At 42.3% G+C, this 18,682-nt stretch overlaps 1 protein-coding gene across 1 annotated transcript in view; it reads right to left on the bottom strand.

Annotated features, from left to right (window-relative positions):
• aven (apoptosis, caspase activation inhibitor) overlaps positions 1-18,682 on the bottom strand; it is a 95,854-nt gene that overhangs the window by 6,394 nt on the left and 70,778 nt on the right. Inside the window, exons 3-4 of the mRNA XM_063051140.1 lie at positions 13,250-13,320; positions 5,396-5,491 (exon numbers count right to left, since the gene is read on the bottom strand). Coding sequence (XP_062907210.1) covers positions 5,396-5,491; positions 13,250-13,320 — 167 coding nt within the window. The remainder of the gene's footprint in view (positions 1-5,395; positions 5,492-13,249; positions 13,321-18,682) is intronic.

Raw genomic sequence — 18,682 nt, forward strand, 5'->3', positions numbered from 1 at the left:
TCAATGAGATTCCCCCTCATCCTTCTAAATTCCAGCGAATACAGGCCCAGAGCCATCAAACGTTCCTCATATTATAAACAACATACATAAAAGTTGCTGGTGAACGCAGCAGGCCAGGCAGCATCTCGAGGAAGAGGTGCAGCCGACGTTTCAGGCCGAGACCCTTCGTCAGGACTAACTGAAGGAAGAGTGAGTAAGGGATTTCATATTATAAACCTTTGTTTCCCGGAATCATTCTTGTGAACCTCCTCTCAACCCTCTCCAATGCCAGCACAGCTCTTCATAGATAAGAGCCCAAAACTGTTCACAATATTCAAGATGAGGCCTCACTAGTGCCTTATAAAGCCTCAGTATCACACCCCTGTACTTATATTCTAGTCCTTTTGAAATGAATGATAACATTGCATTGGCCTTCCTTACCATCGACTCAATCTGCAAGTTAACCTTTAGGGTGTTCTGCACAAGGACTACCAAGTCTCTTTGCGTTTCAGATTTTTGGATTTTCTCCCTATTTAGAAAATAGTCTGCACATTTATTTCTTCTACCAAAGAGCATGACCATGCATTTTCTAACATTGTATTTCATTTGCCACTTTCTTGCCCATTCTCCTAATCTGTCTAAGTCCTTCTGCAGCCTTTAAGTCTCCCTATTACAGCAGAGATGATCCAAAGGCAAACCAGAAAAGACCCCACACTGTCTCAGGTCTACATGGCGACCCAAAATGGCTGGAATGTGCTGCAGAAATTCCAGGTCGCCCATTTTCACCAGCACGGGAAGGAATCTGCTCTTGACAGGTGTTGCCTTGTGTGGGGATTGAGAGTTGTTCTACCATCCAAGCTGAGAGCTAAAGTGCTGGAGGGACTATACGCCGATCATATAGGTGTGGTCAAAATGAAAGTGTTGGCTTGACCCTTTGTCTGGTGGCCTGGTATGGATCAGCATATCCAGCAGCTTGCCGTGCATTGTCCGAGATGGCAACTTGTCCAGAAGATGCCAACAGTAGTGCCTCTCCATCTCTGGGAATGGCCTGCATTGCCCTGGCGGAGGAATCATGTCGGTTTACTGGATCTTCCGTTAAGATGGCGGCACATTTGGGTCCTGTTGCAGCAGCTTCTAGGGGGTCAACAAAAGGTGCCACTGTCCTATTTAAATGTATTTTTAATGATCGCAAGATCCTGCTACACATTAAGAACTTAAAGGACTGCAGGTCTACCACATCAGTGAATTGCTCGCTACCAGAGAAAATGAAGGAGCTGTGTGATGTGCTGCTGCCTGAGTCAATGGAGGTTTACAGTCTAACAGCAAATGGCCGCCATGGTTGCTTTTCTTGTGATTGCAAGACCCTTTTGGACATTGTTAATGTGGTATGCTGCAAGTTTGATTTACTGATTTACTGGCAGACAGCAGTGGCAGATGGCGGGGGAGCTGTGGGGCCCCAGCCATAGCGAGGCCAGAAGTGTTCCCAATAGCCCCCACTAGGGCCTCACGCCACTGATAATGTTGAGAAGCCTCTCCTCAGGGACTGGTTGTCAGTAACAATGGACCACAGATAGCTGCAAAACAGTTTCAGCCATTCCCGAAAATGACTGGAATAAGACCTATTACATCTGCACCATACTACCCAGCTACAAATGGCCTGGCAGAAAATTTTGTTTAGAGTCTAAAGAATGCTCTGCGATCAATGTCAGCAGAACACCCTACACTGACACTGAATCAGAAGCTCGTCAATTTCCTATTTGCATATCTCAGTGCAGTACACTCCACAACCAATAACTCACCAGCTCTGCTGCTCCTGGGTCGTCACTTGTGCTCACACTTGTATCTCCTCAAACCTGATCTCAGAAGGAGTATGCAGGACCAACAGCTGAGACAAATTGAGAGCTCCTCAAACAAGGAGTTTCGATGTTTCACTCCTGGCAAGGGACTACCTAGGTGATCAAAAGCAGGTACTTGGAAAGATTTAAGTTCAGAACTTGACCACTCTCACCACTCTCCTGCACAGTGGAGAATGTGTCTGATGTCATCTGGAGACAACACATCGTTCAGTAGAGGAGAGCAGAGTCAACTGTTAGAGAAGAAAGAGGTCCAGAGCTGTCAGAACCACTGCCTATAGTCCCAGAGTTTACTCCTACAATCACCATGGAGGAGGCCCCAGAACCTGAGATTGTTTCACAGCCACAAATCTTACCTGCCAAGCAGAGTTACCCTCCACCCCCTTGTCAGTAAGGACATTATCCCACAAGAGTAAAAAATCTTGCACTGCGATGAAATCTTCATGCCTGAATGGGACAATTTAAAACTTACTATAAAAGTTGCTTGAATTTCCAGCATCTGCAGAATTCCTGTTGTTTAAGACTTACTATGCTGTGTTTGTCTATATAGTCATGGTATTATATAGTATACAGTGTATACAGAGAGCAATATGTTATATATTTGAGCTGAGATGCATTCCATATCGAGATGATAGCTAGGCAGGAAATGTGTAAGCGCATATTTGAGTAATATTTTAGGTATGTTGTTTGATTAAGCATCCTTTGTTGTTTACATAATTCATTTTGAGTTATATATAAGTATGTGAATGGCATATGTTATTATACCACCTTGTCACATGTCTGCACCTCACCAAAGAAGAAACTAAGTAGACACCATCACAGCTCCTGTGTTTTCCTTTTGATATAGTTTCTGGGGTTACAAAACATAAGTTCAAAGTAATTTTATTATCAAAGTACACATACAGTATGTCACCATACAGAACCCTGAGAAGCCAGACGATGCTGAGGATGTTCTATGAGTCTGTGGTGGCCAGTGCAATCATATTTGCTGTTGTGTGCTGGGACAGCAGGCTGAGGGTAGCAGACATCAACAGAATCAACAAACTCTTTCGTAAGGCCAGTGATGTTGTGGGGATGGAACTGGACTCTTTGACGGTGGTGTCTGAAAAGAGGGTGCTGTCCAAGTTGCATGCCATCTTGAACAACGTCTCCCATCCACTACATAATGTACTGGGTGGGCACAGGAGTACATTCAGCCAGAGACTCATTCCACCGAGATGCAACACAGAGCATCATAGGAAGTCATTCCTGCCTGTTGCCATCAAACTTTACAACTCCTCCCTTGGAGAGTCAGACACGCTGAGCCAATAGGCTGGTCCTGGATTTATTTCCTGGCATAATTTACATATTGCTATTTAACTATTTATGGTTTTATTACTATTTATTATTTATGGTGCAACTGTAACGAAAACCAATTTCCCCCGGGATCAATAAAGTATGACTATGACTATGACTATGATTCATTTTCTTGCAAGCAAATTCAGTAAATCCATAATAGAATAATAACTATAAAACAATCGACACACATCAAAGTTGCTGGTGAACGCAGCAGGCCAGGCAGCATCTGTAGGAAGAGGTGCAGTCAACGTTTCAGGCCGAGACCCAGTCTGACGAAGGGTCTCGGCCTGAAACGTCGACTGCACCTCTTCCTACAGATGCTGCCTGGCCTGCTGCGTTCACCAGCAACTTTGATGTGTGTTGCTTGAATTTCCAGCATCTGCAGAATTCCTGTTGTTTGCGTATAAAACAATCGATGTAAGATTGCACCAACTTGGGCGTTCAGTGTACAAAAGACAACAAACTATGCAAATACAAAAAGAAAAAAAATAAGCAATAAATACTGAGAACAAGTGAGTCCATTGGTTGTGGGAATATTGTGACGATGGAGCAGGTGAAGTTATTGTCTTTGGGTCAAAAGCAAAACGTTGGATACTTGCGAATGCTGGTAACTGACAGCAGAAAGGTGCAGTATTTAGTGCTGCTGTTTCACAAAACCAGAGACTGGGATTCAGTCCTAAACTTTGGGCACTGTCTGTGTGTAGTTTGCATGTTCCCGACAACGACATTATGAGTATTCCTAGATACACCAAGTTCCTCCCACATGCCAAAGACATCATGTTTAGTTGGGTGAATGGCTACTGTAAACTGCCCATAATATATAGGATTAGTGTAGGTGAGTATTTCTGGCTGGCTTGGATGTAGTAGATAAGATCCTATTTCCATGTTGTAGGAATCAGAGGTTATCGGACAGTGGAGGAATTACACTGCCCGGAAGGTTGGTGAACGCATGTTTCAGAGTAGCTTTCAAAAGGAATAAATACTTTAAGAGGGAAACAAGCAAGGATCATGATTAACGAGCAGAAAACGAGACTTAATACTTCCTCTATGTTTCATGCTTTGCCATCAATCATTTGAATTACAGGTCACAATATCAGAAATAAATAAAGCAACACGCAACCAGATCCAATGAAAATTTCTAATTCAACATTAGAAAAAGCATTAATATTTTGGACTGAATACACTTGATCAGAACTGGGTAATAAACAGGAAGGGGAAGGACTGTGAAAGGATAGTGACAAGAAAAGGTTGCCAGGGACTGGATGGTTGGCTGTTTTGCTGATCACCCCCATACAATATGCAAAGGTGATCCTGCGCTTTCAATTTCCAGTCACTTTAATTCTCTAACCCCTCTCACACTACATCTGTCATTGGCTCCTCACCCAGTTCCAGCAAAGCTTAATGTTATCTTGAGGAAGAGCATCTCATCTTCAAGTGAAGAACACTGCACATCAGTATTCAACATCAAATTTAACAACTTTAGATAAATATTGCACCTCATTTCCAGCTCTTGGTTATTTTTACCCCATTTCTCCTGTTCTTGTTTGTCAGATTCGATCTGTTGTCCCCATTTAAGCCTCATTTTAACGTATATTTGTTGTTTGTTTTCAGTCACCACTGGCACCATCACCACTGTATCTTGTGACCTCCACTATATAGCAAGTGTTCCCTTCTGCTCCACCCTTCACCTTCTCCGCATATTCTTTTCTAACTTTTCTCAACCTGAAACATAAATTCTGTTTCTCTTTTCACAGATACTGCTGAGTACCTCCAGATTATTTTATTTCAGATTTCATGTATTTTGTAAAGCACCATGGAGAAATAAAACTAAATTGTTCAATTAAACAAAATCTAACTCCTTCTGAAGTCATGGCACCAATGGCCACTGGAATGTTCCTGCTTGCTCTTACTTTGTGGAAAGGAATAACTATAACGATACCACCGTCCTTACTGCATCCCCTAGCAACTGATCTAAGTGCGTGAAAACAAAGAGCTACAAACAGATCTACTCTGCTTCAGCAGACATTACTCTTGAAGGGAAGCCAATGGAACAAATTACGTCCTTAACATACATTCTAATATCAAAACCCAAGGAAGAACCGCTACTGTTACTTATTTTCATCTACCAAATCAATGAAAAATAAACTGTCCACAGAAATGCTTGAAAAGTGCTGAAGTAAATCGACATTTCCGTGTTGTGTGAAGACATAATAAATAAGTCCTACCTGTACCAATTCAGGTTCCAAATTTAGTCGAAGGTGAAGTGGCAGTTCTTGAAGAGACTGTGCCAGAGAGTGACAGTCTATAAACAGGGGTGATACCTGAAATACAGAACCAATTGATAGTACATAATTAAGTAGGAAGTACATATGAATTACAGTACACGAACAGAAATTCAACTCTCTGGAAGCAGGTCAATATTGGTTTCCAGTTGTAACTATTAAATACTATGTTGTTTAACTCTGAACATTAACTTCTAATTTTTTTCAGTTGTGTCCTAACCAAATACAAACTGACTTAAATATCAGGCCAAAAAGGAAAATATTACTTTCCTTAAATGAGATGTGTGGGTAAATATATGTTGCAGCATTGAGTTTTCCAGTAAAGAAAAAGTTTAGTCATATGTTTAATAGGCTGCAGGTCAGGAGCAGTGATCAGAGAATCACAGAAAAATAAGGCACAGAAAGGGATCATTCAGCTCATTGAGTTGCTGGGAGAGAAATCCCATTAGTCCCACACCTCTCTTTTATCCATAAATGAGACGTGGGAGAAGAAGGGAAAGGGAGAGAGAAAATTACAGAATCAGGTTTATTATCACCAGCATGAGTCGTGAAATTTGTTAACTTAGCAGCAGCAGTACAATGCACACAAAGAAAATAATAAGTAATCAATTACAGTTAGTATCTATATGTAGATTCAAAATAATGCAAAACAGAAATTATATATTAAAAAAAAAGTGAGGTAGTGTTCAAGGGTTCAATGTCCATTTAGGAACCGGATGGCAGAGGGAAGAAGCTATTCCTGAATCGCTGAGTGTGTGCCTTCAGGCTTCTGTACCTCCTACCTGATGGTAACAATAAGAAGAGAGCACGTCCTGCGTGATGGAGGCCCTTAATAATGGACACCACCTTTCTAAGGTACTGCTCTGTGAAGATGTCTTGGATATTTCGGAGGGTAGTACCCATGATGGAACTGACCAAGTTTACAACTTCCTGTAGCTTCTTTTAGTCCAGTGGAGCAGCCCTCCTCCCCCACTCTGATACCAGTCAGTGATGCAGCCTGTCAGAATGCTCTCCATTGTACATCTATAGGTTTTAGATGACAAACCAAATTTCTTCAAACTCCTAATGAAATATAGCTGTTGTCTTGCCTTCTTTATAGCAGAATCGTTACGATTCTCAGAGATCTTGACACCCAGAAACTTGAAATTGTTCACTCTCTCCACCTTTGATCCCTCTTTGAGAATTGGTTTGTGTTCCCTCGTCTTACCCTTCCTGATCAGCTCTTTTGTCTTACTGACATTGAGTGCAAGGTTGTTGAAAGAAAGGGATACCTAGATAGGCATACAGCGATCGAAAGAAGGAGTTTTAAATCTTAATCTGTTACTAATGGTTTATGTGTTCATCTGAAGTTTTCAACAATATGGCACAAAAGGAGTTTTTCACTACATTCGACCATGTTCCAGCTGCCCTAGGTTCATTTAAAGGGACAATATTAAGAGAAGCAGAAGAAACGGTATAAAGACAGTAAGGTAGAAGGGCTGAAATGTGTGTACCTCAATGCAAGAAGCATCAGGAACAAAGGTGATGAACTGAGAGCTTGGATACATACATGGAAATATGATGTAGTGGCCATTACAGAGACTTGGCTGGCACCAGGGCAGGAATGGATTCTCAATCTTCCGGGATTTCAGTGCTTTAAAAGGGATAGAGAGGTGGGGGGAAAGGAGAGGAGGGGTGGCATTACTCGTCAAGGATACTATTACAGCTACAGAAAGGGTGGGTAATGAAGCAGGATCCTCTTTTGAGTCAGTATGGGTGGAAGTCAGGAACAGGAAGGGAGCAGTTACTCTACTGGGGGTATTCTATAGGCCCTCTGGTAGCAGCAGAGATATAGAGGAGCAGATTGGGAGGCAGATTTTGGAAAGGTGCAAAAATAACAGGGTTGTTATCATGGGTGACTTTAACTTTCCTAATATTGATTGGCACCTGATTAGTTCCAAGGGTTTAGATGGGGCAGAGTTTGTTAAGTGTGACCAGGATGGATTCCTGTCACAGTATGTGGACAGGTTGACTGGGGGAATGCCATACTAGATCTAGTACTAGGTAATGAACCGGGTCAGGTCACAGTGGGTGAGCATCTGGGGGAAAGTGACCACCGCTCCCTGGCCTTTATCATGGAAAAGGATAGAATCAGAGAGGACAGGAAAATTTTTAATTGGGGAAGGGCAAATTATGAGGCTATAAGGCTAGAACTTGCGGGTGTGAATTGGGACGATGTTTTTGCACGGAAATGTACTATGGACATGTGGTCGATGTTTGGAGATCTCTTGCAGGATGTTAGGGATAAATTTGTCCTGGTGAGGAAGATAAAGAATGGTAGGGTGAAGGAACCATGGGTGAAGGAACCATGGGTGACAAGTGAGGTGGAAAATCTAGTCAGGTGGAAGAAGGCAGCATACATGAGGTTTAGGAAGCAAGGATCAGATGGGTCTATTGAGGAATATAGGGAAGCAAGAAAAGAGCTTAAGAAGGGGCTGAGAAGAGCAAGAACGGGGCATGAGAAGGCCTTGGCGAGTAGGGTAAAGGAAAACACCAAGGCATTCTTCAATTATGTGAAGTAAAAAAGGATGACAGGAGTGAAGGTAGGACCAATTAGAGATAAAGGTGGGAAGATGTGCCTGGAGGCTGTGGAAGTGAGTGAGGTCCTCAATAAATACTTCTGTTCGGTATTCACCAATGAGAGGGAAATTGATGATGGTGAGGACAATATGAGTGAGGTTGATGTTCTGCAGCATGTTGATATTAAGGGAGAGGAGGTGTTGGAGTTGTTAAAATACATTAGGACGGATAAGTCCCCGGGGCCTGATGGAATATTCCCCAGGCTGTTCCACGAGGTGAGGGAAGAGATTGCTGAGCCTCTGGCTAGGATCTTTCTGTCCTTGTTGTCCACAGGAATGGTACTGGAGGATTGGAGGGAGGCGAATGTTGTCCCCTTGTTCAAAAAAGGTAGTAGGGATAGTCTGGGTAATTATAGACCAGTGAGCTTACGTCTGTGGTGGGAAAGCTGTTGGAAAAGATTCTTAGAGATAGGATCTCTGGGCATTTAGAGAATCATGGTCTGATCAGGGAAGTCAGCACGGCTTTGTGAAGGACAGATCGTGTCTAACAAGCCTGACAGAGTTCTTTGTGGAGGTGACCAGGCATAAAGATGAGGGTAGTGCAGTGGATGTGATCTATATGGATTTTAGTAAAGCATTTGACAAGGTTCCACACGGTAGGCTTATTCAGAAAGTCAGAAGGCATGGGATCCAGGGAAGTTTGGCCAGGTGGATTCGGAATTGGCTTGTCTGCAGAAGGCAGAGGGTCGTGGTGGAGGGAGTACATTCGGATTGGAGGGTTGTGACTAGTGGTGTCCCACAAGGATCTGTTCTGGGACCTCTACTTTTCATGATTTTTATTAACGACCTGGATGTGGGGGTAGAAGGGTAGGTTGGCAAGTTTGCAGATGACACAAAGGTTGGTGGTGTTGTAGATAGTGTAGAGGATTGTCAAAGATTGCAGAGAGACATTGATAGGATGCAGAAGTGGGCTGAGAAGTGGCAGATGGAGTTCCACCTGGAGAAGTGTGAGGTGGTACACTTTGGAAGGGCAAACTCCAAGGCAGAGTACAAAGTAAATGGCAGGATACTTGGTAGTGTGGAGGAGCAGAAGGATCTGGGGGTACATGTCTACAGATCCCTGAAAGTTGCCTCACAGGTGGATAGGGTAGTTAAGAAAGCTTATGGGGTATAAGCTTGCATAAGTCGAGGGATAGAGTTTACAGGCGCGGGGTAATGATGCAGCTCTATAAAACTCTGGTTAGGCCACACTTGGAGTACTGTGTCCAGTTCCGGTTGCCTCACTATAGGAAGGATGTGGAAGCACTGGAAAGGGTACAGAGGAGATTTACCAGGATGCTGCCTGGTTTAGAAAGTATGCATTATGATCAGAGATTAAGGGAGCTTGGGTTTTACTCTTTGGAGAGAAGGAGGATGAGAGGAGACATGATAGAGGTGTACAAGGTAATAAGAGGAATAGATAGAGTGGATAGCCAGCGCCTCTTCCCCAGGGCACCACTGCTCAATACAAGAGGACATGGCTTTAAGGTAAGGGGTGGGAAGTTCAAGGGGGATATTAGAGGAAGGTTTTTTACTCAGAGAGTGGTTGGTGCGTGGAATGCACTGCTTGAGTCAGTGGTGGAGGCAGATATACTAGTGAAGTTGAAGAGACTACTAGACAGGTATATGGAGGAATTTAAGGTGGAGGCTTATATGGGAGGCAGGGTTTGAGGGTCGGCACAATATTGTGGGCCGAAGGGCCTGTACTGTGCTGTACTATTCTATGTTCTATGTTCTATAATAGCCTTAGGACTATTTTAAGTTCCTGTGCAGAAGGAGCCATAATCTGTATCAAAATGAGCTGGTCTGGATTCTGGGAACAAAAGAGTGAGTGAGAACAACAGAGGGTGAAGTGCAGAGGAAGGGAAACAAGAAAGAAAAAGAGTGAGTGAGAAAAAGAGCAAAAATGAGAAAATAAAGTGACAGTGAGGACAATGACCAGAACACAGTGAGAGAGAAAGGTTAAGCCGATGGTCTCTAAACCAGGAGATTATACAGGGAACTTTAATCAATGTATAAATTTTGTTGCACCTGCCTCAGTGTGTTTGGTGGAATATTATAGAAGGAAATTATCATCATCATGTGGCGGGTTGTATGAAGCGGCCGATTGTGGTCTTTGACCATGATTATTATTGGCAAATTTTTCTACAGAAGTGGTTTGCCATTGCTTCTTCTGGGCAGTGTCTTTACAAGACTGGTGACCCCAGCTATTATCAATACTGTTCAGGGATTGTCTGCTTGGCATCAGTGGTCGTGTAATCAGGACTTGTAATATCCACCACTTGCTCCCATGACTTCATGTGACCCTGATCAGAGGGCTAAGCAGCTGCTATATCTTGCCTAAGGGTGACCTATAGGCTAGCAGAGTGAAACTGTGCATTACACCTCCTTTGGTAGAGACATAGCCAATGTTCCCTCTAAGGTGTGCATGTATGCACGCACACACATCTTTTGCTACTTGCGCACAAAAGGTTGTCACCCTCTACCTCATTGGTGTGTTAAGTATATTTCACAATCATACACAATCACATTTCCTTTTCCAGTTTCTGATGCGGATGGTGTTGACAACGTGGAGTTTGCAATGATTTGTCTGCAGATTTTAGAACTGGCTTACTTATACTGCTTTTACTGAAGAAATTATACAGTGCGCACATGTTGCCACTGGGCAAAAAATTGCACAGCATAAGATTTTGCACACACTGGTCATTACAAATTAACTTTGGACTTAGCTCCACCCTGCCAACATTTAGAAGGGAATACAGTCTGCATTTACCCTACTCAAGGAGGGCAAGAGAACCAGACATGTAGTAATAAACCATTGCTTCAAAGTTCCCCTCCAAGTGATCTACTGCCCAGACCTGAAAATACATTGTTCTCCCTTCATTGGTACCAAGTGTAGTTTACCAGCAAACTGCACTATTTCCTCACTGTAGCTGTCCAAGATGGTGGATCATCTCAAGGGCAGTTAGGGATAGGTAATAAATATGAGGCTTTTCAGCAATGCCCACTCACTGAAAATTGTACTGAAACAAAATCCCAGTGTGAGTCATTATCCTTCATGAAAAGCAGAAACAAACTGGACCGGCGAGGGACAGGACGTTAAATGATGATCGATGAGTCACCCAATTATAGAATTTATTTCTCTAATGACCTTCCTTTTCCTACAAGTACCTTAACTGTTATCTGTTCAAGAGTAAATCACGACATTTTCTGAATTTCAGTTACTCTAATTAATTTTGCTTTTATGGTTACAACTGCCCATTGGAATGCATTGGCTTAAACACAAATAAGGGTGACAGAAGAAAATTCAAACAATGGCTTCAGAAAGGAATTAGCTATGAGTCAAAGAGAAAGAGCTCAAGAATGGTACTAATAACATTAAAGCCAGCATTCACTCAATAGGCTAGATGGCTTCCCCTGGGCTATACCATTGTGAATAGGCTGTATGTCTAATTGTATGTCAACGTGACCTAGTCAGGTCACTCGTCTGAGTGCTACTGGTACCATGTAACCCAGTACGACCTGTCGCATGGTCGGGTGGTTGGCGACTAAACCGGCTCCTCCATCAGGCTTGCCTGGTGAGGAGAGTGGCTAGACACCCTGCAGGACAAAAAACAAGATCTGTCAAAGGGCAGATGAACCCTCTTGTAGGGTCAATGGCCATCCTTTGCATCGAAGCTTGGTCTGGCCATTCACTGCAACAGAACTTCCCCCAGCCGTCTTGGCCCCACCATGCCACTGGATCCGGGAGGGGATGTCGAGAGGGTGGGTCTGGACCTGTGCAACCCCCTACTCACCTAAAATCCACTCACGCACACACTGTTCCCTTCTGAGGAGTGGGGTACCATCCCACTAAACAACTGAATGGAACCATCATCATCCTATCGGAGGGATAGCCAAACAGAGAAATGTCAAAGTTTGACAGGAAATTATATGTCTGTCTTGGAGCAAGAAGTGAGTTCCTCAAAGAATTCAGAAGGTCAGGCAGCATATGCAGAGGGAAATGCATGTTTTAGGTTTCAATACCCATCATTTGTATTGAAAGAGTAGAAAGAAGATTGGTAGTATAAACAGGTAAGAGGGAGAGGTAAGGCAAGAACTGACATGTGATAGCTGGATCTAGGTAGAATGGATGTTTGGCAGATAGAAACATAGAAAACCTACAGCACAATACAGGCCCTTTGGCCCACAAAGTTGGGTCAAACATGTCCCTACCTTAGAAATTACTAGGCTTACCCATAGCCCTCTATTTTTCTAAACTCGATATACCTATCCAAAAGTCTCTTAAAAGACCCTATTGTATCTGCCTCCACCACCGTTGCCGGCAGCCTATTCCACGTATTCACCACTCTCTCCGTAAAAAACTTACCCGACATCTCCTCTGTACCTACTCCCAAGCACCTTAAACCTGTGCCCTCTTGTAGCAGCCATTTCAGCCCTGGGAAAAAACCTCTGACTATCCACACGATCAATGCATCTCATCATCTTATACACCTCTATCAGGTCACTTCTCATCCTCTGTCGCTCCAAGGAGAAAAGGCCGAGTTCACTCAACCTGTTTTCATAAGATAGAATCAAGTCGGGCAGGGGAAATGTAGATATAGTAATGGAGGTTGAGAGGAGACAAGTGAAAGCAACAAAGGGCAGTAGATTATATCTATTTCCTTCCATAGATGCTGCCTGACCTGTTGAGCTCCCTCAGAAACTCATATTTTGCTCCAAATTCCAGCATTTGCAGGTTCTTGCATTTCCTGTCTGTCTTCTGAAATGGCTATTCTCCAGACTCAAATACCAAAGAAGTCAGGGAATCAAATAAGAGAGTCATAAGTTGCACATGGACCCTGAATTGGATTGGGCTTCAACTGAGGCAAGATCCCAGTGCAAACAATACAGCAAAGGACTTATAAATCCAATCCAATTTCACTGCCAGCCTTACTACGATAAAATTGATGAACTGGGGGCAAAATAAGCTGTAGGAAGTTGTAAACTCAGTCAGTTCCATTGTGGGCACTAGCCTCTCCAGCATCCAGGACACCTTCAAGGAACAATGCCTTTAAAAGGCAACTTCCATCATTAAAGAGCCCCTTCACAGGACACGCCCTCTTCTCATTGCTACCATCAGGGAGGTGGTGTGTGTGTGTGTATATATAAATATATACACCTGATTCTGATACAATTTGAAATGTTTGCACAGTCTTACCTGTTTACATGTGGAGACTTCTATTTCCCACTCCTTTTCTTCAGCAAAACGGAATTGCGCAAATGAATCACCTGTAATAAAACAAAGGCATAATTAAGCCTGACAAATACTAGTTACATTTCAATTCACAGAAATCTTTTTCTATCAATCATACATGTCAAACAGTAATCACATTCTAAACACAAGAGATTCTGCAGATACTGGAAATACAGAGTAACACACACAGAATGCTGGTGGAACTCAGCAGGTCGACTTTACGGGCTGAGACCCTTCAGCAGAAATCACATTCTTACTATCTCACATAAATGGGGAATAGAATCATTGATCTTACATAAAATTATATTAAAAAATAATGATTTTAAAATATCAGTTGATTATTTTACAAATGTACATAATTATCCTACAATGTTGAAATGTTACCTAAAGCATACAGTACTTTTATATTGAAATTTAATTTCAATTTCCAAATTGAAACATTATTTTAAAATTTGAATTCTAAAAGGCACATTAGTACAATCTGGCAAAAAGGTTTTGAAATATTATCTCCTATGAGAAAGTACTTGCATTTTGTACAGCACCTTTCACAGCCACTAAAGTACTTTTGAAATTTAATCATTGCCGCTAATGTGGTCAATCATATATCAAACTCCAATGAGAGATGATGATATAAACAACCAGATAATCTGTTAATTAATGTTGGTTGAATGTTGGAAAAGTGCCCCATTTGTTACAATATTACCTTGGACTTTTGTTTTACATATCCACGGAAGATCCCAGACTAAAATATCATCCAAAATCCAGCACTTTCTAGCAATGCCATATTCTTTCAGTAATATAATTACAGCCAGGATAATGCATTCATATCTATGGCACAAGGCTTGAATTTTATCAGCATATTCACCAGTGAAAATATTCATATTAAGCTATAGTATTTAAAATCATAATGATTATCACTCAATTTGCCTGCCTAATTTTTGAAATATAAACAGAATTCTAAATTATCATAAAGTATACAACCATCTTCAAATTTAAATGTTGTAGTTATTGCTTGAATGTTCAGAATAGCTATTAATGAAGGCAGTCCCAAGTTTTCAACAGCATCGATTTACACCTAGATACTTGGGGACAAATTTAATTCCCAATGATTTTTGTTCATCAGATTTATGCTATACTGATTACTAAAGCCTATATCACCACAGCCCAGTGGCTTTACACTCAATTGCACAGCTTGTCTTTGGCATAGCTTTAATCGGATTCTCACGGACTAGTTTTTGTGCCCCAGCTTTCAGGATTTACAATGCGAAGTCTAGCCTTCTTATCTCAGAAGCAGCTTCGCAGACCTGTGATAAGCTAGTTCAACAACTATATAGCCAGGGAAGACAGCCAGATTTAATAATTTAAATGCCAGAAGCTGGCCTACAGATACGAGTATCCAAGCAGCACAAACATAAAATATCAATTACTTTTAACAGCATATGAAATATCTGTGTACTTACACAAAGGCGAATTTTTTCTTCAGTACCCATTGCTCTGAGCAATAATTCAACAAATAATGTGACACTTTGAATAAGCTAGGACTTTATTTCTTGGAACGTAGAAGATTGAGAGGAGATTTGATAGAGGTATACAAAATTATGAGGGGTGTAGATAGGGTAAATGCAAACAGGCTCTTTCCACCGAGGTTGGGTGGAACTACAAGCACAGGTCATGGGTTAAGGGTGCAAGGTGAAAAGTTTAAGGGGACATGAAGGGAAACTTCTTCACTCAGAGGGTTGCGATAATGTGGAACGAGCTGTCAGCATAAGCAGTGTCAGTGAGCTTGATTTCAGCATTTAAGAGAAATCTGGATAGGTACATGGATGGTAGGGGCATGGAGGACTATGGTCCCGGAGCAAGTCGATGGGAGTAGGTAGTTTAAATGGTTTTGAATAGACTAGATGGGCTGAAGGGCCTATTTCTGTGCCATACTTTTCTAAACCTGCCCACAATGCTAAATTCATTCAAATCATCAAGGTGTCCATTCTAGATAGTGCTGCTTACTTTCCACCTGCTTTGTTAAGGTAGAGTGACCTTTCTAAGTCCACCCAGGAAATAGCACTGTAACACGTTCAGTTCCAGTTCACACACAAAAGTGTTCCGCTTTAGTGTGGCAGTGGTGTGTTACCAAAACTAACAAAATCTTAACAGTCATACAATTGATTGTCATCAGGTCTGGAACTGTTCACCTGTTTTTGACATCAAGATGAAGAGAAGCAAAGATCAGAGGGAAAGGAGAGATAGAAGGACAGACTGGGGCGGGGGAAGAGGAAGATTTGCAAAGGGTGAGGCAGCACAAAAAGAAAGGGTAGCAAATGTCTGAAAGTTTCTGACAACTCCCCCACTCTTAGCTGTGTGGAGGCCATTTAATTAGAGAAATTTAAGGTGGAAATAAATATTTGAAAAAATATCGCCTACACACACAGTTGGAGAAAATAAGGTAAACAGCGGGCCGTCATCATACTATTCTCAACAATTCCTTCTTTCCCTTCAGCGTATGTTACCATTACGCAAAAAAAAAAGCTGAGACTAATTATTCCAGCAGCAAATTGTAGAGAGGAGACTCCAAGAACAAACGGTGGCCTGCAGAATTATAGTCATAGAGTCATAAAACACTACAGCATACAAACAGGCCCTTCAGGCCATCTAGTTCATCCCATCGACCTGCACCCAGACCACGGCCCTCCGTACCCTTCCCATCCATGGAATTGAATAGAAATCCAAATTTCTCTTCTATGTTGATATCAAACTCACACCCACCACTCTCACCACTCTGAGTGAAGACTTCCTCCTCATATCTTATTTACATCTTTCCTGTAGGTAGGTGACCAAAACTGCACACAGCATTCCAATCTAGGCCTCACCAACATCTTGTACAATTTTAACATAACATTCCAACTCCTGTATTCAATACATTGATTTATGAAGGCCAATGTGCTAAAAGCTTTCTTTATGAACCTATCTATCCGTGGAATTAGGGATCTGCATGCACAGATTTCTCTGTTCTACTGCACTCTTCAGTGCCCCATCGCTCACCGTATAAGACCTGTCCTAGCTTGACCTCCCAAAGCACAAGATCTCACACTTGCCTGCATTAAGTTCCCATTTTTCTGCCCATATTTCCAGCTGGTCCAGATTCTGCTGTGTGCTTTAATAGTCTTCCTCACTACACCCCCCATCTTGGTGCCATCCACAAATTTGTTGATCCAGTTTACCACCTTATCACCCAGACGATCGATATAGATGACAAACAACAACGGAACCAGCAACAATTCCTGCAGCACACCACTATTCATTCACAGGTCTCCAGTTAGAGAGGCAACCATCTACAACCACTCTCTGGCTTCTTCTGCAAAGCCAATGTCTAATCACATTTACTACCTCCTCTTCAATGCCAAACAACTGAGCCTGCTTGACTAACCCCATGTGGGACCTTGTCCATGTAAACAATACCTACTGTCTTGTCTTCGTCAACTTTCCAGGTAACTTCTTTGAAAAACTCTCTAAAATTGGTTAGATATGATTTACCACACACAAAGCCATGTTGACTAACCCGAATCAGTCCCATATTCTAATGGAGGTATTCTAAGGGACTGGAGGTATAAGTTTTAAATACTTATATATCCGGTCCCTTAGAATACCTTCCAATAACTTTCCCACTACTGATGTCAGGCTCACCGATCTATATCTTCCTGGGTTCTTCTTAAAAGCCTTTCTTAAACAATGGAACAACTATCCTCCAATCCTCCGGCACCTCACACATGGCTTAAGATGTGCAATTTCTGCACTAATCTTCCACGGGGTCCAAGGGAACACCTTGTCAGGTCCTGGAGATTTATCCACCCTAATTTGTTAAAAGACAGCAAACACCTTCTCCTCTGTAATCTGTATGGTGTCAACTACTTCACTGCTGCATTGCTTCACATCTATAGACTGTGTCTATTTCCCAAGTAAATACAATGCAAAAGATCTCCCCATCTCTTTTGGCTTCATGCATAGGTTACTAGTCTTATCTTCCAGAGGACCAACTGTGTCCCTTGATATCCTTTTGACCTAATGTATCTGAAGAAGCCCTTAGCATTCTCCTTCACATTGTCTGCTAGAGCAACCCCATGTCTCCTTTTATCTCTCCTGATTTTCTTAAGTGTTCTCTTGCATTTCTTATACTCAAGTACCTCACTTGTTCCTACCTGCCTTTACCTGCTTTCCACCTCCTTCTTTTCCTTAACCACGGCTTCAATATCTCTCGAAAACCAAGGTTCCCTACACCTATTCTCCTTGCCTTTTATTCTGACAGGATCATATAAACTCTGTACCCTCAAAATTTCACTTTTGAAGGTCTCCCACTTACCAAGTACACCTTCGCCTGAAAACAGTCTGTCCCAATCCTTCTCCATAATTATCTTGAAATTAATGGCGTTATGATCACTAGATGCAAGGTGATTCCCCTTCATGACACAATGGTGACACAAACTTCCATCACCTGCCCTGTCTCATTCCCTAATAGGAGATCAAGTATCCCCCCTCTCTCTAGTTGGGACTTCTATGTACTGATTAAGGAAGCTTTCCTGAACACATTTGACAAACTCCTTCCCATATAGCCCTTTTACAGTATGGGACTTTCAGTCAATATGTGGAAAGTTAAAATCACCAACCATCACAACTTTATGTTTCTTGCAACAGTCTGTGATCTCTCTACAAATTTGTTCCTCTAAATCTCGCGGACTGTTGGGTGGTCTTTAATATAATCTCATAAACATGGTCATACCATTTTTATTCCTCAGTTCTACAAATGAGGCCTTACTAGACAAGTTTGCCAGTCTGTCATGACATTTTCCCCGACTAGTAAGATCACTCCTCTTGCTCTACCATGTCTAAAACAACAGAACTCTGAAGCATTGAGCTGCCAGTGCTGCCCTTCCTGCAACCCTCACTAATGGCTACAATGTCATAATTCCACGTGCTGATCCATGCCCCAAATGCATCGTCTTTCCTACAATACCCCTTCTGTTGAAATATATGCAGCTGTGAACGTTAGTCCCACTGTGCTCAACGCTTTGATTCCTGACCTTGTATGTAGGCTTATCAACCACTCCACTAGTTCTGGTGCTCTGTTTCCCATCCCTTTGCAATTCTAGTTCTATAAACGCCCTGCAGGTCAGGCCATGTTGAGGGGGAGAGGGAGGGGGAGAGGGAGAGGTTAATACTGAGATGAGGAACTATGCCACTCCTCATCCCATTCCCACTCTGGTCTCTCGGTTTTTGATTTCCTGTACTGTTACAATGAAGCCCAACGCAAGGCTTGAGGAACACCTCTGGGTACTTTGCTGCCTTGTAGCCTCAATAATGAATTCATTTACTTCAGGTAACTTGATTTCCCTGTCTGCATCAGTCATG

The sequence above is a fragment of the Mobula hypostoma genome, chromosome 1, assembly GCF_963921235.1.
Source record: "Mobula hypostoma chromosome 1, sMobHyp1.1, whole genome shotgun sequence".
Taxonomy (NCBI): Eukaryota; Metazoa; Chordata; class Chondrichthyes; order Myliobatiformes; family Myliobatidae; genus Mobula; species Mobula hypostoma.